Source organism: Macaca fascicularis, chromosome 19 (genome assembly GCF_037993035.2).
Source record: "Macaca fascicularis isolate 582-1 chromosome 19, T2T-MFA8v1.1".
Classification (NCBI taxonomy): domain Eukaryota; kingdom Metazoa; phylum Chordata; class Mammalia; order Primates; family Cercopithecidae; genus Macaca; species Macaca fascicularis.
Window position 1 is genome coordinate 8,185,641 of NC_088393.1, and position 26,671 is coordinate 8,212,311.

A 26,671-nucleotide genomic window follows, 5' to 3' on the forward strand; every position below is an offset into this window, starting at 1 on the left:
CCCATAGTGAGTGTGTCCACACACCTCATAGATCCCACACACCCATACATACTGTGTGCACACTCCTCATAGATCCCACACACCCATACATACTGTGTCCACACTCCTCATAGATCCCACACACCCATACATACTGTGTCCACACTCCTCATAGATCCCACACGCCCATACATACTGTGTCCACACTCCTCATAGATCCCACACACCCATACATACTGTGTCCACACTCCTCATAGATCCCACACACCCATACATACTGTGTCCACACTCCTCATAGATCCCACACACCCATACATACTGTGTCCACACACCTCATAGATCCCACACACCCATACATACTGTGTCCACACTCCTCATAGATCCCACACACCCATACATACTGTGTCCACACTCCTCATAGATCGCACACACCCATACTGTGTCCACACTCCTCATAGATCCCACACACTCATACATAGTGAGTCCACACACCTCATAGATCCCACACACCCATACATACTGTGTCCACACTCCTCATAGATCCCACACACCCATAGTGTGTCCACATACCTCATAGATCCCACACACCCATACACACTGTGTCCACACACCTCATAGATCCCACACACCCATACTGTGTCCACACACCTCATAGATCCCACACACCCATAAATACTGTGTCCACACTCCTCATAGATCCCACACACCCATACATACTGTGTCCACACTCCTCATAGATCCCACACACCCATACATACTGTGTCCACACTCCTCATAGATCCCACACACCTATACATACTGTGTCCACACACCTCATAGATCGCACACACCCATACTGTGTCCACACACCTCATAGATCCCACACACCCATACATAGTGAGTCCACACACCTCATAGATCCCACATACCCATAGTGTGTCCACACACCTCATAGATCCCACACACCCATACATAGTGAGTCCACACACCTCATAGATCCCACACACCCATACATACTGTGTCCACACTCCTCATAGATCCCACACGCCCATACATACTGTGTCCACACACCTCATAGATCCCACACACCCATACATACTGTGTCCACACTCCTCATAGATCCCACACACCCATACATACTGTGTCCACACACCTCATAGATCCCACACACCCATACATACTGTGTCCACACACCTCATAGATCCCACACAACCATACTGTGTCCACACACCTCATAGATCCCACACAACCATACATACTGTGTCCACACTCCTCATAGATCCCACACACCCATACTGTGTCCACACACCTCATAGATCCCACACACCCATAGTGTGTCCACACACCTCATAGATCCCACACACCCATACATACTGTGTCCACACACCTCATAGATCCCACACACCCATACATACTGTGTCCACACACCTCATAGATCCCACACTCCTATACATACTGTGTCCACACACCTCATAGATCCCACACACCCATAGTGTGTCCACACACCTCATAGATCCCACACTCCCATACATACTGTGTCCACACACCTCATAGATCCCACACACCCATACATACTGTGTCCACACACCTCATAGATCCCACACACCCATACATACTGTGTCCACACACCTCATAGATCCCACACACCCATACATACTGTGTCCACACACCTCATAGATCCCACGCACCCATACATACTGTGTCCACACACCTCATAGATCCCACGCACCCATACATACTGTGTCCACACACCTCATAGATCCCACGCACCCATACATACTGTGTCCACACACCTCATAGATCCCACGCACCCATACATACTGTGTCCACACTCCTCATAGATCCCACGCACCCATACATACTGTGTCCACACACCTCAAGATCCCACACACCCATACATACTGTGTCCACACTCCTCATAGATCCCACACACCCATACATACTGTGTCCACACGCCTCATAGATCCCACACACCCATACATACTGTGTCCACACGCCTCATAGATCCCACACACCCATACATACTGTGTCCACACTCCTCATAGATCCCACACACCCATACATACTGTGTCCACACTCCTCATAGATCCCACGCGCCCATACATACTGTGTCCACACACCTCATAGATCCCACACACCCATAGTGAGTGTGTCCACACTCCTCATAGATCCCACACACCCATACATACTGTGTCCACACACCTCATAGATCCCACACACCCATACATAGTGTGTCCACACTCCTCATAGATCCCACACTCCCATACATACTGTGTCCACACACCTCATAGATCCCACACTCCCATACATACTGTGTCCACACACCTCATAGATCCCACACACCCATAGTGAGTGTGTCCACACACCTCATAGATCCCACACACCCATAGTGTGTCCACACGCCTCATAGATCCCACACACCCATACATAGTGAGTCCACACACCTCATAGATCCCACACACCCATAGTGTGTCCACACACCTCATAGATCCCACACACCCATACATACTGTGTCCACACAACTCATAGATCCCACACACCCATACATACTGTGTCCACACACCTCATAGATCCCACACACCCATACATACTGTGTCCACACACCTCATAGATCCCACACACCCATACTGTGTCCACACACCTCATAGATCCCACACACCCATACATACTGTGTCCACACACCTCATAGATCCCACACACCCATACATACTGTGTCCACACACCTCATAGATCCCACACACCCATACTGTGTCCACACACCTCATAGATCCCACACACCCATACCATACTGTGTCCACACACCTCATAGATCCCACACACCCATACATACTGTGTCCACACTCCTCATAGATCCCACACACCCATACATACTGTGTCCACACTCCTCATAGATCCCACACGCCCATACATACTGTGTCCACACGCCTCATAGATCCCACACACCCATACTGTGTCCACACACCTCATAGATCCCACACACCCATACATAGTGAGTCCACACACCTCATAGATCCCACACACCCATAGTGAGTGTGTCCACACACCTCATAGATCCCACACACCCATAGTGAGTGTGTCCACACACCTCATAGATCCAACACACCCATAGTGAGTGTGTCCACACACCTCATAGATCCCACACACCCATACATACTGTGTCCACACTCCTCATAGATCCCACACACCCATACATACTGTGTCCACACTCCTCATAGATCGCACACACCCATACATACTGTGTCCACACTCCTCATAGATCCCACACACCCATACATACTGTGTCCACACTCCTCATAGATCCCACACACCTATACATACTGTGTCCACACACCTCATAGATCGCACACACCCATACTGTGTCCACACACCTCATAGATCCCACACACCCATACATAGTGAGTCCACACACCTCATAGATCCCACACACCCATACATACTGTGTCCACACACCTCATAGATCCCACACACCCATACATAGTGAGTCCACACACCTCATAGATCCCACACACCCATACATACTGTGTCCACACACCTCATAGATCCCACACACCCATAGTGAGTGTGTCCACACACCTCATAGATCCCACAACACCCATAGTGAGTGTGTCCACACACCTCATAGATCCCACACACCCATAGTGTGTCCACACGCCTCATAGATCCCACACACCCATACATAGTGAGTCCACATGCCTCATAGATCCCACACACCCATAGTGTGTCCACACACCTCATAGATCCCACACACCCATACATACTGTGTCCACACACCTCATAGATCCCACACTCCCATACATAGTGAGTCCACACACCTCATAGATCGCACACACCCATACATACTGTGTCCACACACCTCATAGATCCCACACACCCATACATACTGTGTCCACACACCTCATAGATCCCACACACCCATACTGTGTCCACACGCCTCATAGATCCCACACACCCATACATACTGTGTCCACACGCCTCATAGATCCCACACACCCATACATACTGTGTCCACACGCCTCATAGATCCCACACACCCATACATACTGTGTCCACACTCCTCATAGATCCCACGCGCCCATACATACTGTGTCCACACACCTCATAGATCCCACGCGCCCATACATACTGTGTCCACACGCCTCATAGATCCCACGCGCCCATACATACTGTGTCCACACGCCTCATAGATCCCACGCGCCCATACATACTGTGTCCACACTCCTCATAGATCCCACGCGCCCATACATACTGTGTCCACACTCCTCATAGATCCCACGCGCCCATACATACTGTGTCCACACTCCTCATAGATCCCACGCGCCCATACATACTGTGTCCACACTCCTCATAGATCCCACACGCCCATACATACTGTGTCCACACTCCTCATAGATCCCACACACCCATACATACTGTGTCCACACTCCTCATAGATCCCACACACCCATACATACTGTGTCCACACTCCTCATAGATCCCACACACCCATACATACTGTGTCCACACGCCTCATAGATCCCACGCACCCATACATACTGTGTCCACACTCCTCATAGATCCCACGCACCCATACATACTGTGTCCACACACCTCATAGATCCCACACACCTATACATACTGTGTCCACACTCCTCATAGATCCCACGCGCCCATACATACTGTGTCCACACTCCTCATAGATCCCACACACCCATACATACTGTGTCCACACTCCTCATAGATCCCACACACCCATACATACTGTGTCCACACTCCTCATAGATCCCACACACCCATACATACTGTGTCCACACTCCTCATAGATCCCACACACCCATACATACTGTGTCCACACGCCTCATAGATCCCACACACCCATACATACTGTGTCCACACTCCTCATAGATCCCACGCACCCGTACATACTGTGTCCACACACCTCATAGATCCCACACACCTATACATACTGTGTCCACACTCCTCATAGATCCCACGCGCCCATACATACTGTGTCCACACTCCTCATAGATCCCACACACCCATACATACTGTGTCCACACTCCTCATAGATCCCACACACCCATACATACTGTGTCCACACGCCTCATAGATCCCACACACCCATACATACTGTGTCCACACTCCTCATAGATCCCACACACCCATACATACTGTGTCCACACGCCTCATAGATCCCACACACCCATACATACTGTGTCCACACTCCTCATAGATCCCACGCACCCATACATACTGTGTCCACACACCTCATAGATCCCACACGCCCATACATACTGTGTCCACACTCCTCATAGATCCCACACACCCATACATACTGTGTCCACACTCCTCATAGATCCCACGCGCCCATACATACTGTGTCCACACTCCTCATAGATCCCACGCACCCATACATACTGTGTCCACACTCCTCATAGATCCCACACACCCATACATACTGTGTCCACACACCTCATAGATCCCACACACCCATACATACTGTGTCCACACTCCTCATAGATCCCACGCGCCCATACATACTGTGTCCACACTCCTCATAGATCCCACGCACCCATACATACTGTGTCCACACACCTCATAGATCCCACACACCCATACATACTGTGTCCACACTCCTCATAGATCCCACGCGCCCATACATACTGTGTCCACACACCTCATAGATCCCACACACCCATACATACTGTGTCCACACACCTCATAGATCCCACGCACCCATACATACTGTGTCCACACGCCTCATAGATCCCACACACCCATACATACTGTGTCCACACTCCTCATAGATCCCACGCGCCCATACATACTGTGTCCACACACCTCATAGATCCCACACACCCATACATACTGTGTCCACACACCTCATAGATCCCACACACCCATACATACTGTGTCCACACTCCTCATAGATCCCACGCACCCATACATACTGTGTCCACACGCCTCATAGATCCCACACACCCATACATACTGTGTCCACACTCCTCATAGATCCCACGCGCCCATACATACTGTGTCCACACTCCTCATAGATCCCACGCACCCATACATACTGTGTCCACACTCCTCATAGATCGCACACACCCATACATAGTGAGTGTGTCCACACACCTCATAGATCCCACACACCCATACATACTGTGTCCACACTCCTCATAGATCCCACGCGCCCATACATACTGTGTCCACACTCCTCATAGATCCCACGCACCCATACATACTGTGTCCACACACCTCATAGATCCCACGCGCCCATACATAGTGAGTGTGTCCACTTCTGTTGTGTTAAAGTGGAAAAGAAAGACGCTAACTCTGCTATGTGTGGCAGCTGGCACTGAGGACTACGAAGACCTGACCCAGGCCCTGAACCTCATTAAAGATATCATCTCACAAGTGGACGCCAAGGTCAGCGAGTTTGAGAAGGGCCAGCGCCTCAGGGAGATCGCAGGGAAGATGGACCTGAAGTCCTCCGGCAAACTCAAGAACGGGCTCACCTTCCGCAAGGAAGACATGCTTCAGCGGCAGCTTCACCTGGAGGGCATGCTCTGCTGGAAGACCACATCAGGGCGCTTGAAAGGTAAAAGCCTGCCCCTGGCCACCTCTAGTGGGTGCCATCTTGGATCAGTGGGCACTGCCTTAGATTAGTGGCACCATCTTGTATCAGTGGGTACCATCTTGGAGTGGTCACCGTCTCAAAGTGGTGGGTACTGTCTTGATTGGTGGCACTATCCTGTTATCAGTGGGTACCGTTTTGGAGTGTTGGTTGCCATTTTTTATTGGTGGGTGCCATGTTGGATTGGTGGCACTAAATTGGTTGGTGGGTGCTGTCTTGGGTTGGTAGCACCATCTTGGGAGTTGTGGGTGCCATGTTGGATCAGTAGACATCATCTTGGATTGGTGGGTGCCATATTGGATTAGCAGCACCATCTTGGAGTGGTGGCACCATATTGGATTGGTGGGTGCCATCTTGGATCAGTGGCACTATCTTGGGAGTTGTGGGCACCCTCTTAGAGTGATGGGTGCCATCTTGGATTGGTCGTACGGTCTTGGGAATGGTAGTACCATCTTGGATCAGTGGCACCATCTTGGTGGGTGCCCTCTTGAATCAGTGGGCACCATTTGGGTTGGTGGGTGCCATCTTGGATTGGTGGCACGGTCTTGGGAATGATGGCACCATCTTGGATCAGTGGGTGCCATCTTGGGGGGTGCCATCTTGGATTGGTGGCATAGTCTTGGAAGTAATGACATCATCCTGGATCAGTGAATACCATCTTGGATCAATGGGCACCATCTTGGAATGGTGTCATCATCTTGATCAGTGGGCTCCCTCTTGGATCAGTGGGCACCATTTTGATTGGTGGGTGCCATCTCAGATCAGTGACATGGTCTTGGGAGTGATGGCACCATCTTTGATTGGTCGGTGCCATCTCGGACTGGTGGCATGGTCTTAGAAGTGGTGGCATCATCTCGGATCAGTGGGTGCCCTCTTACATCCGTGGGCACCATCTTGGTTTGCTGGGTGTCAACTGACACAGAACCACTGAAGTCTGGCTACTTCATGGCTGAAGGGAGGTTATGAACTGAGTCAGGATGAGCAAGGCAGCTGGGGTGTAGCATAAAAGAGGTGGTTGTATCACCGTCCTCCTCCTCTGGTCTTTGGAAGGATGCAGTACAAACCAGGAGGCCATGCTGAGTCGTTGACTTCCAAGTGGAAACCCAGGGCATTGGTGACACATCGTGACAACCCAGGTCCAGAATTCCAAACACGCTCAGCTGCCCATCTGGGCAGTCATGGGCCAGCCTGCCATGGGCCCAGCCACTGAGAGGCCCCCATATGGATAGAGAATACCCCCAGGACTGCTGGTCAGTGTCCCCAGGCATCCCACTCGCTGCCCAGGGTGTGCTCCGAGCCCTGCTTTCGAGACCCATGTTGCAGTTCAGACCAGAGAGTACTCAGGATTCATCCCTGGGTTTCCTCTTCATTTTTGGAGCCTCTAGAAACATCCCAAGCTATCTATTTGCATCAGCATCTTTAAGGATCTTGAGTGAGTCATTGAAGTGGCCAAATGACAGCATTTGCCCACTCATCATTTGAGTAGGCATGTATTTGGCAGACAGGTTTAGCGCCTTCTGCCTGCCAGGTGCCAAGTTGGATGGTAGGAATACACCCCACCGGGCAGGACCTGGTGCCCAGCCTTTTAGGGCATCAGTCCCTCGGGCTGAAAGAGAGAAACAAGCAAACAAACAGAAAAACTAGTTATAAGTCCAGCAAATGCTTTAAGGAAGCCAGCAGACTGCAATACGAGAGAATTAGCGAAAGCGTATCTGACTTAGACAGGGGTGTTAGAAGCAGCTCCCCAAAAGCGGTGTTGCCCTTGAACGCAGCTCTTGATTTGCATCTCTGTGCAGCAAGCCTTACAGCACAAGACGTTCATACAGGGACAAGGCAGCGAGGGGGACTGAGGGGCACGAGGGGACTGAGACCACCCCTGGCCTGCATCACTGCAGTGGCTCGGGTCCTGGTGACCCAGGAGCAGGGAGAACAGAGGGCTCCATTCACATCTGAGAAATCAGAGGGAGAGATGCTGTATTAGTCTGTGTTCACGCTGCTAATAAAGACATACCCGAGACTGGGCAACTTACCAAAGAAAGAGGTTTAATAGACTTACAGTTCCACCTGGTGGGGAAGGCCTCACAATCATGGCAGAAGGCAGGAGGAGCAAATCACATCTTACATGGATGGCAGCAGGCAAAGAGAGAGGGAGCTTGTGCAGGGAAACTCCCCCTTATAAAACCGTCAGATCTTATGAGACTCATTCACTATCACGAGAACAGCACGGAAAAGATCTGCCCCCATGATTCACTTACCTCCCACTGGGTCCCTCTTACAGCACGTGGGAATTCAAGATGAGATGTGGATGGGGACGCGGCCAAACCATATCAGACTCTCAAAGGTCAGATCCAGCAGATGTTGTTACAGCAAAGAGAACTGTGGGGCCCAGTGGCCTGACATGGGCAGGAGCCCTGGTTGGAGCTCTGCACACGGAAGGGACTTAGAGGAGGCTCCAGCTGCTCATTGGTGCTGAAGGTTGAGACCTGGAAAGGCGTTGGTGGGGGCATGCAGGCAAGGCAGAAAGGAAACTTCTAGGCCCAGGCAGAAGCATCACGCTGCTTACACCTTTCTGGGAGGTGGCATCCACGGGGGTGCCCAGCAAGACCTGCTGGCCATGGGACTTTTAAGATGCCTCCTTCCATACTATTTTCCCAGATGTCCTGGCCGTCCTGCTGACCGACGTACTTTTGCTGCTACAAGAAAAAGATCAGAAATACGTCTTTGCTTCTGTGGTATGTATCCTGTCTCTTCAGACAAAGGGTCGGCCGGGTGCAGTGGCTCACACCTATAATCCCAGCACTTTGGGAGGCCGAGGTGGGCGGATCACTGGAACTCAGGAGCTCAAGTCCAGCCTGACCAACATGGTGAAACCTCACCTCTCCTAAAAATACAAAAATTAGCCAGGCATGGTGGCCCATGTCTGTAGTCCCAGCTACTCAGGAGGCTGAGGCAGGATAATCACCTGAACCCAGGAGGCGAAGGTTGCTGAGATTGTGCCACTGCACTCCAGCAAGATTGTGTCACTGCTCTACAGCCTGGGCAACAGAGTGAGACTCTATCTCAAAACAAAAAAAACACAAAAAAGCAAAACAAAAAAACAGACAAAGGGCCCTGCTTGCTGGGACCTTGTTGGGAGGTTGGCTGAAACTGCCCATGAAAGGTGCCCCTGTGAGTTTCCCAGGCCCACGTAGGTGGGACTACAGGCTCCCGCCACCACGCCTGGCTAATTTTTTGTATTTTTAGTAGAGGCGGGGTTTCACCATGTTGGCCAGGCTGGTCTCCAACTCCTAACCTCAAGTGATCCTCCTACCTTGGCTTCCCAAAGTGATGGGATTACAGTCGTGAGCCGCTGCGCCCAGCTGCTGGTGTGTTGTTAACCAGTGTATTTGTTTGCTGCGGCTGCTGTAAACAAAGTACCACGGACTGGGTGGTTTGGACCACATAAATTTATCGTCTCCCGTTTCTGCAGGCTGAAAGTCCAAGATCAAGGTGTCGGCAGGGTTGGTTTCTTCTGAGGCCCCTTGGCTTGTAGACAGCCATCTGCTCATCTGTTCTCTGTGTCCTCGCGTGGCCATCCCTCTGTGTGTGTCTCTGTGCTCATCTCCTCTTGTTAGAAGGATGCCAGTCAGGTTGGATTCGGGCCCACCCATATGACCTCATTTTGCCATAATCATCTCTCTCTCTTTTTTTTTTTTTTTTTTTTTTTGAGACAGTCTCACTCTGTCACCCAGGCTGGAGTGCAGTGGCACAATCTCGACTCATTGCAACCTTCACCTCCCGAGTTCAAGTGATTCTCCTGCCTCAGCCTCCCCAGTAGCTGGGATTACAGGCGCCCGCCACCACGCCCGGCTACTTTTTATATTTTTAGTAGAGACAGGGTTTCACCATGTTGGCCAGGCTGGTCTCGAACTCCCGACTTTAAGTGATCCACCCGCCTCAGCCTCCCAAAGTGCTGGGATTACAGGAGTGAGCCACCGCGCCCAGACCTTAATCTCCTCTTTAAAGGCCTCATCTCCAAAGACAGCCACATTCTGAGGTACTGGGGGTCAGGACCTCATATGGATTTGTGGAGAACACAGTGTAGCCTACTCTAACCAGTTAAAATGTGCATTTTGCTGGTCTGTGGAAGCATTGTCTCTTGAAGGATGCGTGACAGACTGGGAGGCCTGAGGCACAAGACAGAGGCTTATTTGTTGTTTCATACTACACACTGTTGTATCTTTTGAGCTTTGTAGTGTGTATGTGCATTGCTTTTTTTTTTTTTTTTTTTTTGAGGCGGAGTCTCGCTCTGTCGCCCAGGCTGGAGTGCAGTGGTGGATCTCGGCTCGCTGCAAGCTCCGCCTCCCGGGTTCCCGCCATTCTCCTGCCTCAGCCTCCCGAGTAGCTGGGACTACAGGTGCCGCCACCACGCCCGGCTAATTTTTTTGTATTTTTAGTGGAGACGGGGTTTCATTGTGTTAACCAGGATGGTCTCGATCTCCTGACCTCGTGATCCGCCCGTCTCGGCCTCCCAAAGTGCTGGGATTACAGGCTTGAGCCACCGCGCCCGGCCGTGCATTGCTATTTTTAAACAAATTTTTAAGCTGATGAAATTGACACCTTATCGGGATACTAAGGGGCAAGATGGCTCACTCCTGTAATCTGAGCACTTTGGAAGGCCGAGGTAGGAGGATCACTTGAGCTTAGGAGTTCAAGACCAGCCTGGGCAACATAGTGAGATCCCATCTCTACAAAAAATACAAAAATTACCTGAGCCTGGCGGCACATGCCTATAATCCCAGCTACTCAGGAGGCTGAGGTGGGAGGATCACTTGAGCCCAGGAGGTCAAGGCTGCAGGGAGCCTGGGTTACAGAGCAAGACCTGGCCTCCAAGATAGTTAAAAAAAAAAAAAAAAAAAGGATTCTAGGATTTCATTGCAATAGCGTCTTTTGTCCCCCAGATGGCAAAATATTTCTGCTTTGAATTGTTTGAAAATAAACGAGGAGCGTGACCCCCACTCTTCGTTCCCCTTACCAGGCCCTTGACCTCGCTGCTGTTTGGGTGCGGTGAGGTAAAAGGTGACCTCTCCAATGCCCTTTACCCATGCAGGACTCAAAGCCACCCGTCATCTCGTTACAAAAGCTCATCGTGAGGGAAGTGGCCAACGAGGAGAAAGCGATGTTTCTGATCAGCGCTTCCTTGCAAGGGCCAGAGATGTATGAAATCTACACGAGCTCCAAAGAGGACAGGAACACCTGGATGGCCCACATCCGAAGGGCTGTGGAGAGGTGAGGAGGGCCTGGAGGATCTCCCCACTCCCTGTATTCCTTCCGCTGACTGGTCCACCCTTGGCTTTGATGGTTGGCCATTGGCTGTGACCTTGAATTCATTCATCCCACCTTGGGACCCATGATGCTATGCTAGCTCCTTCTGATGACTCAGCCTGTTGGATGTTGAGGCTAACGGGCCTGGAAAGGCAGCTGTAACCTGGGTCTTTCTGCATTCGTGGGCCACTGCACCTGACATGGCGGGCTGTTTGCATTCTAGGGCCAGAGTTGTTGGAGCAGGGCATGGTATCTTGTCCTTCCTCCTTGGGCCGAGCACCCCTCAGGGCCCGGGACCAGCTGGCTTCCCCTCTCTCTCTCTTTTTTTTTTTTTTTTTGAGACAGTCTCGCTCTGTCCCCCAGGCTGAAGTGCAGTGGTGCAATCTTGGCTCACAGCAGCCTCCGGCTCACAGCAGCCTCCGCCTCCCAGGTTCAAGCGATTCTCCTGCCTCAGCCTCCCAAGTAGCTGGGATTACAGGCATGAGCCACTGCACCCAGCCTATTTTGTTTTGTTTTGTTTTGTTTTGTTTTTTAGAGTCGGGCTCTTGCTCTGTCACCCAGGCTGGAGTGCACTGGCACAGTCATAGCTTCCTGCATCCCAAACTCCTGGGCTCAAGCCATCCTCCCCCTCAGCCTCCCAAGTAGCTGGAACTATGGGCACACACCACCACACCCAGCTAGATTTTTGATTTTTGTAGAGATGGGGCCTCTCTGTGTTGCCACTGTGGCTGGTCTTGAACTCCTGGCCTCAAGCCATCCTCCTTCCTTGGCCTCCCAAAGTGCTGGGATTACAGGCATGAGCCACCATGCCCGGCCACTCCCTCTATTGATTCCTGGAGGCTTCCTGGTGCCTTAGCCTGGTTCAGACTCCCCCATCCACAGTCGCTGTACCTCTGTGGGGCTTGCAGCCACCCATCTGCACCTGGCAGATCCCTTGCAAGCCTACCGTCCCCTGGACTCCTCCTCCAAGTCACAGACAGGCACGTAAAGTCTCTTCCTGGTTATGCCCTGGCGCTTTGGGGCCGGATGAGTGTCAGTGGCTCTCTCTCTTCCCCTCCTCATCCTCCTGCACCATGAACAAGCTAAATCACTCCCACAGTCAGAGACGGTCGTGGCGGCTGGTTCTGTAGAACCAGCGTCTGTGCGGGAGCCCGGCCTGCCTGAGAGGCACAGTTACCCTCCTGACTCCTCTCCCTGCAGCTGCCCTGACGAGGAGCAGGGGCCCTTCAGCCTGCCCGAAGAGGAAAGGAAGGTGGTCGAGGCCCGCGCCACAAGACTCCGGGACTTTCAAGGTGAGGGGGAGACGGCGTTTTGGGCACACCCCGTGTGTGGTGAGCCCTGGGCCCCCCCATCAGGGTTGGCCACAGAGGGCAAACTGCCCCCCCAGTGACCCGTGTGAAACCCCAAAGTGACCCAGTGTTTTCCTGTGGGCTGTGCCGTGTCCTGCAGCTCTGTGAAGCATTAGAACTGGGCTGTGCCATGACATAGCGATCTCCAGAGGTCACTTAGCCCTGCGGGGTACGTAGGAGAGGGAGGGAGGAGAGCTCAGGAGCCCTAAGCCCCTTCCAGAGCCGATCACGCAGCCACAAAACGCCGCCACCACCCTGTCCTCGTGCAGCCAGGAGCTCGACAGGGCATCCCAGTCCCCTACGAAGGAATAGCACAGGGCCCCCACAGCCTCCTTCCAGAGCTTCCTCCTCCCTGTTTGTTTAATTACGTTATTGAGATGTAATTCACACACCACGCCACTCACCCTCCCAAGCGTTGGGTTCGGTGGCATTTTAGTGCATTTCCAATTATGCAGCCAAAATCACGTTAACTTTAGAACATTCCACCACCCAAGAAAGAAGCCCCTTCCTCCTTAACAGTCACTCCCCACCCCGGGCCCCAACCCTGACAACAGGAATCTACTTCCTGTCCCTGTGGATTGGCCTGTCCTGGATATTCCACATAAATGGAGTCACACACACTGTGCGACCTTTTGGGTCTGACTTCTCTCACTGGGTGTGATGTTGTCAAGGTTCGTCTGCGTTCAGTGAGCACATTGTCAGGAACAGTTCTGGTACCCTGTAGCCTATAGCAAGCTCCCTTCTTCCCTTTCACTGTCTGTACTTTTTTTTTTTTTTTTTTGAGACGGAGTCTCGCTCTGTCACCAGGCTGCAGTGCGGTGGCGCGATCTCAGCTCACTGCAAGCTCCGCCTCCCAGGTCCAAGGGATTCTCCTGCCTCAGCCTCCTGAGTAGCTGGGACTACAGGCGCGTGCCACCACGCCCCGCTAATTTTTATGTTTTCAGTAGAGAATTTTAGAGTTTTTAGGGTTTCACGATGTTGGCCAGGATGGTCTTGATCTCTTGACCTCGTGATCTGCCTGCCTCGGCCTCCCAAAGTGCTGGGATTACAGGCATGAGCCAGTGTGCCCGGCTCTGTATTATTCATTTTTAAATTGGATAATACTAAAATAGTAAGTGGCCTGCTATGGTGGCTCATACCTGTAATCCCAGCATTTTGCGAGGCTGAAGCAAATGGATCACTGGAAGCCAGGAGTTTGAGACCAGCCTGGACAGCATGGCGAAACCCCGTCTCTACAAAAAATTTAAACATTAGGCTGGGTGCTGTGGCTCATGCCTGTAATCCCAGCACTTTGGGAGGCCGAAGCGAGTGGATCACCTGAGGTCAGGCGTTTGAAACCAGCCTGGTCAAGATAGTGAACCCCATTTCTACTAAAAATACAAAAAATTAGCCAGGCATGGTGGCGCATGCCTGTAGTCCCAGCTACTCGGGAGGCTGAGGCAGGAGAATCACTTGAATCTGGGAGGTGGAGGTTGCAGTGAGCCAAGATCGTGCTACTGCATTCCAGCCTGGGCAACAGAGCGAGACTCCTCCTCCAAAAAATAAGGAAAGAAAGAAAGGGAGGAAGGAAAACTCAGTTTTCTAAGGCTCTAAGTTGGTCCCAGACTAATAAACAGGCCTGATACAATCCTCACTCACACCCTACTGTGTTTGATTTTCTTTCTTTTAGAGACAGGGTCTCGCTTTGTTGGCCAGGCTGGAGTACAGTAGTGCGGTCATAGCTCACTGCAGCCTTGAACTTTTGGGCTCAAGCGATCCTCCTGCCTTGTTTCCCAGACATGCACCACCACAACCAGCTAATGTTTTATTTCTTTCTAGAGACAGAGTCTCATTATGTTGCCCAGGCTGGTCTCGAACTCCGGGCTGCAGGAATCCTCCTACCTTGGCCTCCCTAAGTGCTGGGACTGCAGGCCTGAGCCACCACAGCTAACCTGATTTTTATAACGAGGGGGAAAATAATCAGAGGACAAGGCCATGCCCTCCCCCACCTCCCAGGAATGCAGGACACAGGGGGCAGCCTATCTCAGGGCAGGGGCAGCGGGGGTCCTCCTCCTTAGGCCAGTCCCTGGGGCTCAGACAATTCCAGGGAAGGCTGACCAGGCTGACTGCCACCTCCACCATCACTCTGCAGAGCGGTTAAGCATGAAAGACCAGCTGATTGCACAGAGCCTCCTAGAGAAGCAGCAGATCTACCTGGAGATGGCAGAGATGAGCGGCCTGGAAGACCTGCCCCAGCCCCGAGGCCTATTCCGTGGAGGGGACCCATCCGAGACCCTGCAGGGGGAGCTAATTCTCAAGTCGGCCATGAGCGAGAGTAAGTTGGCTGCCCACACCTCAAGGGTGCAGTCCTGCCTGGGTGGGCTCAGGGGAGCCCAGGACAGGCTCACGGCTCAGTGTGGCCAACACGGCACTCTGTCCAGGACAGGCTTCTATCTGGGGAGACCCAGGAGCAGCACTGACCCCCCGACTGGTGCCTGCTAGAGCCAGAAGGGCCTTAGACACAATCTGGGCCAGCCCCTCCTTGCAGACATAAAGCACTTTCCCCCCGCATTCAACAACCGCTCTGATGCTCCCTGCATGCGGAGAACTAAGCCGGGCTGGGGAGGATCTGAAGTTGACTGACACTGGTTCCCTACCCATCAGAGGTTCCTCTTCTTCCTGGGAGGTGGGTCTATGGTGATATCCCCAGAAAAACACACGCATGCTCCCTCAGGGGTTCCCCAAGCACAGCTCCAACACAGCCACTCCAAGACAGCCGCTCCAACACAGCCGGTCCAACACAGCCACTCCAAGACAGCTGCTCCAACACAGCCGCTCCAACACAGCCGCTCCAACACAGCCGCCAGGCCCCTGAGCTGGCCGCTTGGGCAGGCAGTCAGTGCCCAGTCTGCTCTTTCTTTTTTTCTTTTTTCTTTTTTTTTTTTTTGAGATGGAGTCTCGTTCTGTCACCCAAGCTGGAGTACAGTGGTATGATCTCGGCTCACTGCAACCTCCACCTCCTGGGTTCAAGCAATTCTCCTGCCTCAGCCTCCTGGGTAGCTGGGATTATAGGCACCTGCCACCACACCTGGCTAATTTTTGTATTTTTACTAGAGATGGGGTTTCACCATGTTGGCCAGGCTGGTCTTAAACTCCTGACCTCAGATGATCCACCCCACTTTGCCTCCCAAAGTGCTGGGATCATAGGCGTGAGCCGCCGTGCCCTGCCCCAATCTGCTCTTTCAACAGTGAGGGAGGCCGACACAGCCCCTGCCTTCCAGAGCCTTTCCGCAGAGTAAGAAGGCAGAGACGGGGGTCAGCCTTTCCCCTCCAGCCCCACTGACATCCTTCCACCCGGCTCCAGTGCCCGTTGTTCTTGGCCCCCGGGGACACTCTCATATCCCGCACCTTGGCCTGGAATGTTCTTGTCCCCACCTCTGTGCACACCAAGTGTGTCCTGCTGGCCCTGGGCAGGGCCACATCCAGCATTCTCCAGCCCCTGGCCCAGGATTGCCTGGTGGAAGGTGGGGCAGGAGCCTGTACCCGCCCTCCCCCTGGCTGCCCTACAGCCCTGTCCTCTCACTTAGATGCGGATTGGCCTGTCCTGGTGGCCACACCTGAAGCAGGGGTGTGCACAGGGACAGTGGGGCTGAAATCCCATTGCAGACAGTGCGGGCCAGGCCATCACCACCCTAACGAGTCCCTCCATCCGCCCCGGTCTCCCTGCCCCAGCACTCCATATTCCCCCGTACACTTCCGCAGGGCGACCCGTGCCTCCTGTCCCCTTCCTTCCACAGTTGAGGGCATCCAGAGCCTGATCTGCAGGCGGCTGGGCAGCGCCAACGGCCAGGCGGAAGACGGAGGTAGCTCCACAGGCCCGCCCAGGAGGGCCGAGACCTTCGGGGGCTACGACTGCACAAACAGCCCCACCAAGAGTAAGAGTGGGGCCATCGCCCCTCCCGCCCCCAGGGCCACCCTTCAGGACGCACATTAGCTTGTATGGGGTTTTCTGGAAGCTTCTTTGTTGTTGTTGTTGTTGTTGTTGAGACAGGGTCTCGCTCTGTCGCCCAGGCTGGAGTGCAGTGGCGCAATCTCGGCTCTCTGCAACCTCCACCTCCCGGGTTCAAGTGATTCTCCCGCCTCAGCCTCCCAAGTAGCTGGGACAGCAAGCACACACCACCACGCTCGGCTACCTTTTGTATTTTTAGTAGAGACAGGGTTTCGCCATGTTGGCCAGGCTGGTCTCGAACTCCTGACTTCAGGTGATCCACCCGCCTCGGCCTCCCAAAGTGCTGAGATCGTAGGCGTGAGCCAGCGCGCCCAGACAGTTTTCTGGAGCCTTCTGAAACCCTGCAGACATTGTCGGTTGTGTTGTGACAGCAGCACCCGGACCAGCCCCCTCCCCCCAGCAGGTGTCTGTGCTGCAGAGGCCTCCATTCCGGCCCAGCCTGGGTTTCCTACCTGGGCAGGGGCTGGGGGTGGACTGGGAAGGTTTCCCCTCCCCATGGGATGGCAGCAGCCTCACGCCTCTGGCTTGGGGTTCTCAGATGGCAGTTTCAAGAAGAAAGTCAGCAGCACCGACCCCAGGCCCCGAGACTGGCGAGGCCCCCCAAACAGCCCGGACTTGAAGCTCGGTCACACTGACGTTCCTGGGGGCTCCGAGGAATCGCCGCAGGTGGTACGTGGATATCCGTTTGCTCGGTACAGTCTGAGTCGTCGTAAGGATTCAGGCGTGTGAGCGGCTTCTGCTGGGGTTGTCTAGTTTTAGTCTTACCAGCATCGACAAGCGTGGTTCGTTTTGTGGTGAATAACAGTATCTCAGCCCAGATGAACACGCCGGCAGCTGCGTTCTTCCTACGGCCTCCCGGGAAAAGCAAGAGGTCCCCAGGAGGAAGGCTGGGGAGGGGACAGGCTCAGGGCACCCACCGTGGCTTCATCAACAGGCGAGAAACCCTCCTACAGGGACCACCAGGTTTTAGCCAGGGCAGGTGAGGTGGCACCTACCAGATGCCAGAGCTCCCTGGCTGTTCCTTTGCCTTTGAATCAGAAGGCCAGGTGCCTACTCGGCCCTGCCCGGGTTAGGGGTCAGAGGCCAAGGCCAGCTGCCTCTGGTCAGCTCTGAGGCTTGGACTTGCCGCTGTGGCCAGAGCTGGCATGCAGGCCTTATAGCCAAGCCCACTCTACCTCCCAGGTGGCCCCAGCCCCTCGTTTTCCAAACACCTAGATTTGCACAAGTCAGGTGACCGGCAGGGCCAGTGTTCCCAGTCATGTCCCGGTCCTGGGTCCTTCCTGTTATCCAAACTAAGGGATGTATTTTCAATAAGAAGCAGGGGCCAGGTGCAGTGCCTCACCCATAATCCCGGTGTTTTGGGAGACCGGGATGGGAGGATCACTTTTTTTTTTTTTTTTTTTGGAGACAAGGTCTCACTCTGTCACCCAGGCCGGAGGGCAGTAGCATGATCACAGCTCATGCAACCTCTAACTCCTGGGCTCCAGCAATCCTCCCACCCCAGCCTCCCAAGTAGCTGGGACCACAGGTGCGCGCCCCCACACCTGCCTGATTTTTTAAATTTTTGTAGATATTGGCTCTATGTTGCCCAGGCTGGTTTCCAACTCCTGAGCTCAAGCAATCCTCCTGTCTTGACCTCCCAAAGTGTTGGGATTACAGGCAAGGCTGTCATACCTGGCCTTGGGAGGATCACTTGAGGCCATGCGTTTGAGACCAGCCTGGGCAACAGAGCAAGACCATGTCGACAAAATATTTTTAAAATAGCTGATCCTTTGGCCGGGCGTGGTGGTTCATGCCTATAATCCCAGCACTTCAGAAGGCCGACTCGGGTAGATCACTTGAGTCCAGGGTTTGAGACCAGCCTGGCCAACATGGTGAAACCCTGTCTCTACTAAAAATACAAAAATTAGCTGGGTGTGGTGGTGGACACCTGTAATCCCAGCTACTCAGGAGGCTTAGGTGGGAGAATCGCTTGAACCTGGGAGGTGGAGGTTGCAGTGAGCCGAGATTGTGCCAGTGCACTCTAGCCTGGGCGACAGAGCAAGACTTTGTTTCAAAAAAGTTAAAAGTAGCTGCTGGGCGTGTTGGCTCACGCCTGTAATCCCAGCACTGTGGGAAGCCAAGGCAGGTGGATCACCTGAGGTCAGGAATTCAAGACTAGCCTGATCAACATGGTGAAACCCTGCCTCTACTAAAAATACAACATTAGCCGGGCGTGGTGGCGCATGCGAGCAATCCCAGCTATTTGGGAGTCTGAGGCAGGAGAATCACTTGAACCAGGAAGGTGGTGGTTGCAGTGAGCTGAGATCGTGCCATTGCACTCCAGCCTGGGCAACGAGCAAAACTCCATCTCAAAAAAAAATTTTTTTTTTTTTTTTTTTTTTTTTTTTTGAGACGGAGTCTCGCTCTGCCGCCCAGGCTGGAGTGCAGTGGCCGGATCCCAGCTCACTGCAAGCTCCGCCTCCCGGGTTCACACCATTCTCCTGCCTCAGCCTCCCGAGTAGTTGGGACTACAGGCGCCCGCCACCGCGCCCGGCTAGTTTTTTGTATTTTTTAGTAGAGACGGGGTTTCACCATGTTAGCCAGGATGGTCTCGATCTCCTGACCTCGTGATCCGCCCGTCTCGGCCTCCCAAAGTGCTGGGATTACAGGCTTGAGCCACCGCGCCCGGCCAAAAAAAAAAATTTTTTTTAAAAGCTGATCCGGGTGGTGCACACCTGTAGTCCCAGCCACTTAGGACTGAGGTAGAAGGATCAGGCCACTACACTCTAGAGTTAGACCCTGCCTCAAAAAAAAAAAAAAAAAAAAACCCGAAGCGAGGCATGGTGGCTCACGCCTGTAATCCCAGCACTTTGGGAGGCCGAGGCGGGCAGATCACCTGAGGTCAGGAGTTTGAGACCAGCCTGGCCAACATGGTGAAACTCCGTTTCTACTAAAAACACAAAATTAGCCAGGCGTGAAGGCGCGCGCCTATAATCCCAATTACTTGGCAGGCTGAGGCAGGAGAATCACTTGAACCCAGCAGCAGGAGGGTGCAGTGAGCCGAGATCGCGCCATTGCACTCCAGCTGGAGCAACAAGAGCAGAACTCCGTCTCAAAAAAAAAAAAAAAAAAAAAAAAAAAAAGCAGCAGCAGCAGCAGCAGGCTTGGGTCTAGTCGGATGGGTCTTGAGCGTTCTCTGTGGTTTGACGGTGTCCTCTTCCCAGGTGGAGGCGCCAGGCATGGAATCTGATTCCCGTCTACCCACCGTCCTGGAGCTGGAGGTAGGCGCCCGCTATCCATCTCCCCAGGGCCGTGTACACGCCCCTGTGGCCTCAGGCCCGAGAACTAGCGTCAATCTCCCTCTCCTCCCCGCAGCTTGTCCAGCGGATCCAGACACTGTCCCAGCTGCTCCTGAACCTCCAGGTACAGGGGCGGGGTAGGGCCGGCCACACGTGCCCTTTCCTGGTTGGCTGGGGCGCGGGTGCGGCTCTCACCCACCTGGCCCTGGCCCTCCGCAGGCGGTCATCACCCACCAGGACAGCTATGTAGAGACGCAGCGGGCAGCCATCCTGGAGCGCGAGAAGCAGTTCCGCCTGCAGTCCACGCGTGGGAACCTGCTGCTGGAGCAGGAGCGGCAGCGCAACTTCGAGAAGCAGCGGGAGGAGCGCGCGGCCGTGGAGAAGCTGCAGAGCCAGCTGCGGCAGGACCAGCAGCGTTGGGAGCGCGAGCGCCAACGGCAGCAACAGGAGCTGGAGCGTGCGGGCGCCCTGCTGCAGGAGCGCGAGGGCGAGGCGCGGCAGCTACGTGAGCGGCTGGAGCAGGAGCGCGCCGAGCTGGAGCGCCAGCGCCAGGCCTACCAGCACGACCTGGAGCGGCTGCGCGAGGCCCAGCGCGCGGTGGAGCGCGAGCGGGAGCGCCTGGAGCTGCTGCGCCGCCTCAAGAAGCAGAACACCGCGCCGGGCGCGCTGCCGCCCGACACACTGACCGAGGTGAGCGCTCAGCAGCCAGTGTGCGCAGGTGGGGGTGACCGGCTTGTGCGTGCATTTGCACGAGTGCATGCAAGTGACAGGGTTCGCAGGTGCATGCGTGCAGGAGTGTAAGAGCAAATGGCACAAGATACCCTGGCATTAACAGCTCATGCCACAATGCAGAACCTTTCTCAGAGCTGGCTAAATGCTTAACAGAACACTGTTGCTCAAAACATTCCATAAATGTTAGAAACTTCTTTAAGGAAAAAAAAAAATGCACTCCTGTAATCCCAGCACTTTGGGTGGTGGAGGCGGGCGGATTGCTTGAGCACAGGAGTTCCAGGCCAGCCTGGGCAATATGGCAAAACTCCATCTCTACGAAAAAATACAAAAATGAGCTAGGCATGGTGGCATGCACCTGTGGTCCCCGCTACTTGGAATGCTAAGGTGGGAGGATCCCTTGAGCCCGGGAGGCTGAGGCTGCCATGAGCCATGATCACGCCACTGCACTCCAGCCTGCGCAAAAAAAAGAAAAAAATTGGGTGCCATGGTGTGTGCCCTAGCTACTCCGGAGGCTGAGGCCAGAGGATTGCTTGAAGCCAGGTCTTTGAGACCAGCCTGGGCCATGGAGTGAGACCTCGTCTCTAAAAAAAAAAATAACAAAAATTAGCAGGGCATGGTGGCACATACCTGTAATCCCAGCTACTTGGGAGGCTGAGGCAGGGCGATCATTTGAGCCCAAGAGGCTCAAGGGCTGTGACTGTGCCACTGCACTCTAGCCTGGGTGACAGAGCAAGACTGTCTCTGAAAACAAACCTATAAACCATGGGTTGTGTGAATGGGTGTGGACACGAATGTGTGAGGTGTTTGTATATGAGTATGTGACAGTATGGGTGCCACCGAGTGTCACCAGTATGCACATGTAACAGGGGTTGGGGACAGGCAATGACCAGCAGCTCCTTCAGGCTGCACCTGGCTCTGTCCAGAACAGGAGAGGTCGAGGGTCTCCTGTGCACGACCCTCGGGGGCTCTCCAGAGGCCACACAGCAGGAACCTGGCATTGGGATGTATGTGCTGTTGTCCCCCCAGGCCCAGCCCCCAAGCCACCCTCCCAGCTTCAACGGGGAAGGGCTGGAGGGGCCTCGGGTGAGCATGCTGCTGTCCGGTGTGGGGCCAGAGTACGCAGAGCGCCCTGAGGTGGCTCGCCGGGACAGCGCCCCCACTGAGAGCCGGCTGGCCAAGAGCGATGTGCCCATCCAGCTGCTCAGCGCCACCAACCAGTTCCAGAGGCAGGCGGCCGTGCAGCAGCAGATCCCCACCAAGCTGGCGGCCTCCACCAAGGGTGGCAAGGACAAGGGCGGCAAGAGCAGGGGCTCTCAGCGCTGGGAGAGCTCAGGTGAGCCGGCCCCGCCCCTTCGCCTGGGCCTGGAAGGTGCAGCCGTGGGCAACTGGTCAGGCTGTAGGGGCTCGCTGGGAGCCAGGAAATTCAGGACACCTGTGCCATCCTCCGGAGAGGAAAACCAGAAGGCAGAGCTGGCATCATGGCTGAGGCCACCCCACACAGGGCCATGTTTGGTCTCCAGGCCCAAAACTGAGATGATCCACTGTGTGTCTTCCCCACCTCAACCCTCAAACAGTGGGATGGGGACCAGGAGCCTTAGGGACACGGGCTAGAAGGTAGAGAGCCCTGGCCACCTGGGATCAGCACAGCCGGGGCGGGGACAGGTGCAGGCACCTCTGCTCATCGTCCCCGTTCCACAGAGCTATTCCACAGAGGGGGACACAGAGCCCAGAGCAGCCCCAGTGTTTCCATGGAGGGTGCCCAGGGGCTCCTCTGGCACGAGAGCCGGCCCTGCTGCTCTGGGGGACACCTCCCTGGGGGACAACCAGGGATGTTCTGAGACATTCCCTGAAGATTAGGTGTGTCCCGTGGCCACTGGGGCCTGTGCTGTTTCCACAGGAGGCTCAACCTCCTCTCCAGATGCCAGGTGACTCTGCAGGTCCTTCCACAGCGAGGCTGGGGCCATTCTCCCTGAATTTGGGGCTTAGCATCTGAGCAGCTCAGGTCATGGGATCCAGGCTGCCCGTGGGAAGTGTCAGGTGGGGGTGGCCAGGCCCCTCTGCTCTCGGAGGCTGCCCTAGGGAGCGGGGACAGCTAGGCAGCCTGGAGCTGGCCCAAGCGCCTTCCCTCTTCCAGCGTCCTTCGACCTGAAGCAGCAGCTGCTGCTCAACAAGTTCATGGGGAAAGATGAGAGCACCTCACGGAACCGCCGCTCGCTGAGCCCCATCCTGCCCAGCAGACACAGCCCCGCGCCACCGCCAGGTGAGCCCCCACCTGCTGACATGAGCCCAGTCCCACTTGGCAGCTGTGGCACCACCCGGCAACTGCTCAGTCTGGACCCCCTCTCTGTTCCAGACCCTGGCTTCCCCGCCCCAAGCCCACCGCCAGCTGACAGCCCCTCTGAGGGCTTCTCTCTCAAGGCCGGGGGCACAGCCCTCCTGCCCGGGCCCCCAGCTCCCTCGCCACTGCCGGCCACACCACTCAGCGCCAAAGAGGACGCCAGCAAGGAAGACGTCATCTTCTTCTAAAAGGGCCGTGACTCAAGGTGCAAGGCCCCTCCCTGCCCTGCCCAACCTTCCTGCTCTCTGGGGACACCCATGGGGTCACCATGCCCACCCAGCTGTCCCCTCCTCTTCCCTAGCAAACCACCGATGACCGCCTGGCAGGGGCTGGCCTATCGGTGCTCTGGGCCTCGCAATTCTTTCTGTAGGATTAGCAGTGGTGGCCTGGGTCACTTTCTGAACCTCTTTTTTTTTTTTTTTTTTTTTCCAAAAAGGAAAGTTTTTAATGGAAAGTTGAGCCAGGATTAAACCAGGGAGCTGTCTGAAATCATAGCGCCCCATGCTGGTGGCGGGGAGACCCACTCCGCGCTGTTTTTCTGAGGCAGTGAGGAACGGTGCCGGCTCTGCACGGAGCTGAGGACACGACAGACCTCGCTCTGAGAAGGAGCTGCCGGCCGGGGCCACGCTCCACGGCCACCACGCAACACTGGAGTCAGGGGTTAGGGCACCAGGAGGAGCCAGGTGGCGTCGGCAGCATCTGTCCCCAGAATCAGGCAGAATCCACTTCCCAAGCAGAGACTCACGCAGGTTCACTGTGAACCTCAGGGCCAGGGAATGAGCCAGGCACGGGGGCATGGGCAGAGAGGGCCACGGGGCAGGGCCCACTGAGGGGACATCAGTGGCCCTCCCGGCAGTTCTGTGGGTTTGGAAGCCCACTGTGAAAGGGGCTGACCTTTGCCCCTTTTTACTTGGCATTGGTTTTGAAACCAGCTGTTTCCCAAACTCTGCTTCCCGAGGTTACCCATTGCTGTTCACACGCTACATCTGTCTGGGCAGCCGGGTCTCTAGCTTCAGCCAGGGCGCATATACACCCCGGACACAGGGTCCTCAGCCCCCGAGAAATGAGCTCCTGGGGCTGGCATCCCACCTTCCAGGCAGGGCTGGCACGTCACAGACTGTCGAGAGTGCCACATCCCAGGACGTGTGGAGGAAGCACCTAGAGACGTTGCAGCGAGTGGCCAAGTGGCCGCTGTGCGGGCCCCTCGCTTGTAGTGAGCTGTTGCAGCTCATGGCCCCTCCCCTGGAGGATGGAGGAAGGAGTGTTGGGCAGTGTCAAAGGTGCTGGGACGTCCCATGGTGGCGATCCCGGGACGGTGAGATCCAGCCATGATCCAGCTCCGGTGGAGAACGGGACACATTTCAAGCCTTGTTCTGCACCCCAAGCATTAGTGGCAGGACTGGGTCCTGGCTGGTCATCCTTGTTCCCAGTGGGGTACACGTGAGCCCCCGCCAGGGCCAAGTCCTTCTCCGGAACCCAGGGTCCTGGGAACCGCAGATCCCGGGGGGATTCAGCCCTTCTCCCACTGTGCTGGCAGAGGCGCTCCTGTGACCCTGAATACAGTGAATAGGGACATTCCCGCCACTCGGGGACAGACGGGCACAGGGGATGGGAAACTCCATCAGGAAGTGCTCCCCTGGGCAGAGGCGCCCACTGGGTGCTGTGGGCTCAGGAGGGGACAGGGCAGGAGCTGGTGCCAACTAGGACCAGAGCCCCACAGCCATACAGCCCATTGGTGACAAGGTCCTGAGAACACAGTGAGTGGCCAGGCGTCCCAAGACGCCTGGCCCCTCCGACGACCTCGACTCCACCCAGCCCAGCCGTTGGCCATCAGCGACGCTCTCTGCCCCCCGTCGGATCCCATGTGTGCCATGTTTATCATCAGTGTTTTGTATTTTTGTACTGAGTATCAGAGCACTTTACAAAAGCTGACTGTACATTCCTGTTCTGTTGTGAAGAGAACATTCCCAGACCCTCGCACCCTCCTGAGCTGGCATGTGCCGGTCCAGCCCTCCGAGATGCCACAATTCCTTGGATGGGGGAGAAGTTCAAGGAATTTCTGCTCGGCCACTCGGTGGGAACCCTGCGTCCCCGCCACATGGCCGAGGGGTCTCAGTTGTGCTAGGCATGGGGCGGCGGCATTGACAGCCCTTCCCTCACCAGTGCCCCTCGGCCACTCTTGGGTTGGAGCCCGATTTTATTTGTAAAGTTGACAGTCGAGCACATGTTCGTATTTTCGTGGGATCTGCACACGTCTTTGTCAGTCGTGATCGTGATCTTAGTCACCTGCTAATTATGTTTACGATGATTACAACGTTTCCTCACCGCGGGATATTTCTGACCTGCTTTAGAACTTAAGACCTGATTCTAGCAATAAACGTGTCCAAGATGAGCAGTGACTGGCGTGCACGTTCTTGGGGGTTTTGTTTTAGGATTTTCTTCTGCCCAGACGTCGCTGCAGGAGTAGCGGGTTCTGGTGAGGGTTTCCCGTGGCTCCTGCACCTCAGCTCGCCCCCCTGCCCTCCGTGTCTTGCTTAACACTCTGAAGGCCCCTTCAGGCACAGAGTTGTTGGGGGTTCTTTTTTGTTTTTGTTTCTGCTTTTTTTTTTTTTTTTTTTTGAGACGGAGTCTCGCTCTGTCGCCCAGGCTAGAGACCAGTGACAGGATCTCAGCTCACTGCAACCTCTGCCTCCCGGGTAGCTGGGATTACAGGTACACGCCCCCACACCCAGCTAATTTTTGTATTATTTTAGTAGACATGGGGTTTCACCATATTGGCCGGGCTGGTCTCGAACTCCTGACCTCAAGTGATCTGCCCGCCTCAGCCTCCCAAAGTGCTGGGATTACGGACAAGAGGCAGGAGTGGGGCGTGGAGGTGCCTGTGGAGGTGCCCACCGGGTACACTTCAGGCTTTTGTGGCGCCTCCACAAAAATCTTCTTGCTTTTAATCCAAAATAACCCCCAAGAGTGTAACTTTCAGTTCCTCCATCTGGTGCGAAAGGCAGCTTGGCTATGAGTGTGAACTCAGCATTTCCACCTGGTCTGAGTTCCAGTGGGGCAAAGACACTGCTGTTTCAACAGAGGGTTTCCCGTCACGAGGTGACTAGGTGT

General features: G+C 54.6%; 1 protein-coding gene and 1 long non-coding RNA gene across 10 annotated transcripts in view; one reads left to right on the forward strand and one right to left on the reverse strand.

Moving 5' to 3' along the window:
• The window catches only part of ARHGEF18 (Rho/Rac guanine nucleotide exchange factor 18), a 133,905-nt gene extending 107,953 nt beyond the window's left edge, over window positions 1–25,952 (forward strand). For 6 of the 9 annotated variants that reach the window (XM_074025612.1, XM_065535138.1, XM_065535141.2 and 3 more), the window contains 13 exons: window positions 6,284–6,532; window positions 9,224–9,300; window positions 11,658–11,836; window positions 13,073–13,164; window positions 15,353–15,535; window positions 16,998–17,135; window positions 17,748–17,878; window positions 20,416–20,472; window positions 20,567–20,614; window positions 20,710–21,180; window positions 22,249–22,555; window positions 23,357–23,482; window positions 23,576–25,952. In XM_074025612.1, coding sequence (XP_073881713.1) covers window positions 6,284–6,532; window positions 9,224–9,300; window positions 11,658–11,836; window positions 13,073–13,164; window positions 15,353–15,535; window positions 16,998–17,135; window positions 17,748–17,878; window positions 20,416–20,472; window positions 20,567–20,614; window positions 20,710–21,180; window positions 22,249–22,555; window positions 23,357–23,482; window positions 23,576–23,748 — 2,231 coding nt within the window. In that variant the 3' untranslated portion in view covers window positions 23,749–25,952. The remainder of the gene's footprint in view (window positions 1–6,283; window positions 6,533–9,223; window positions 9,301–11,657; window positions 11,837–13,072; window positions 13,165–15,352; window positions 15,536–16,997; window positions 17,136–17,747; window positions 17,879–20,415; window positions 20,473–20,566; window positions 20,615–20,709; window positions 21,181–22,248; window positions 22,556–23,356; window positions 23,483–23,575) is intronic. The other 3 variants (XM_065535139.1, XM_074025613.1, XM_005587746.3) reach the window with 1 other exon arrangement.
• Window positions 17,385–17,794, reverse strand: LOC135968431 (uncharacterized). Its single transcript, XR_010583227.1, has 2 exons — window positions 17,662–17,794; window positions 17,385–17,550 (listed from the first exon to the last, which is right to left on the reverse strand). It is a non-coding gene; the product is annotated as an uncharacterized lncRNA (long non-coding RNA).
• Window positions 25,953–26,671: the final 719 nt, after the last annotated feature.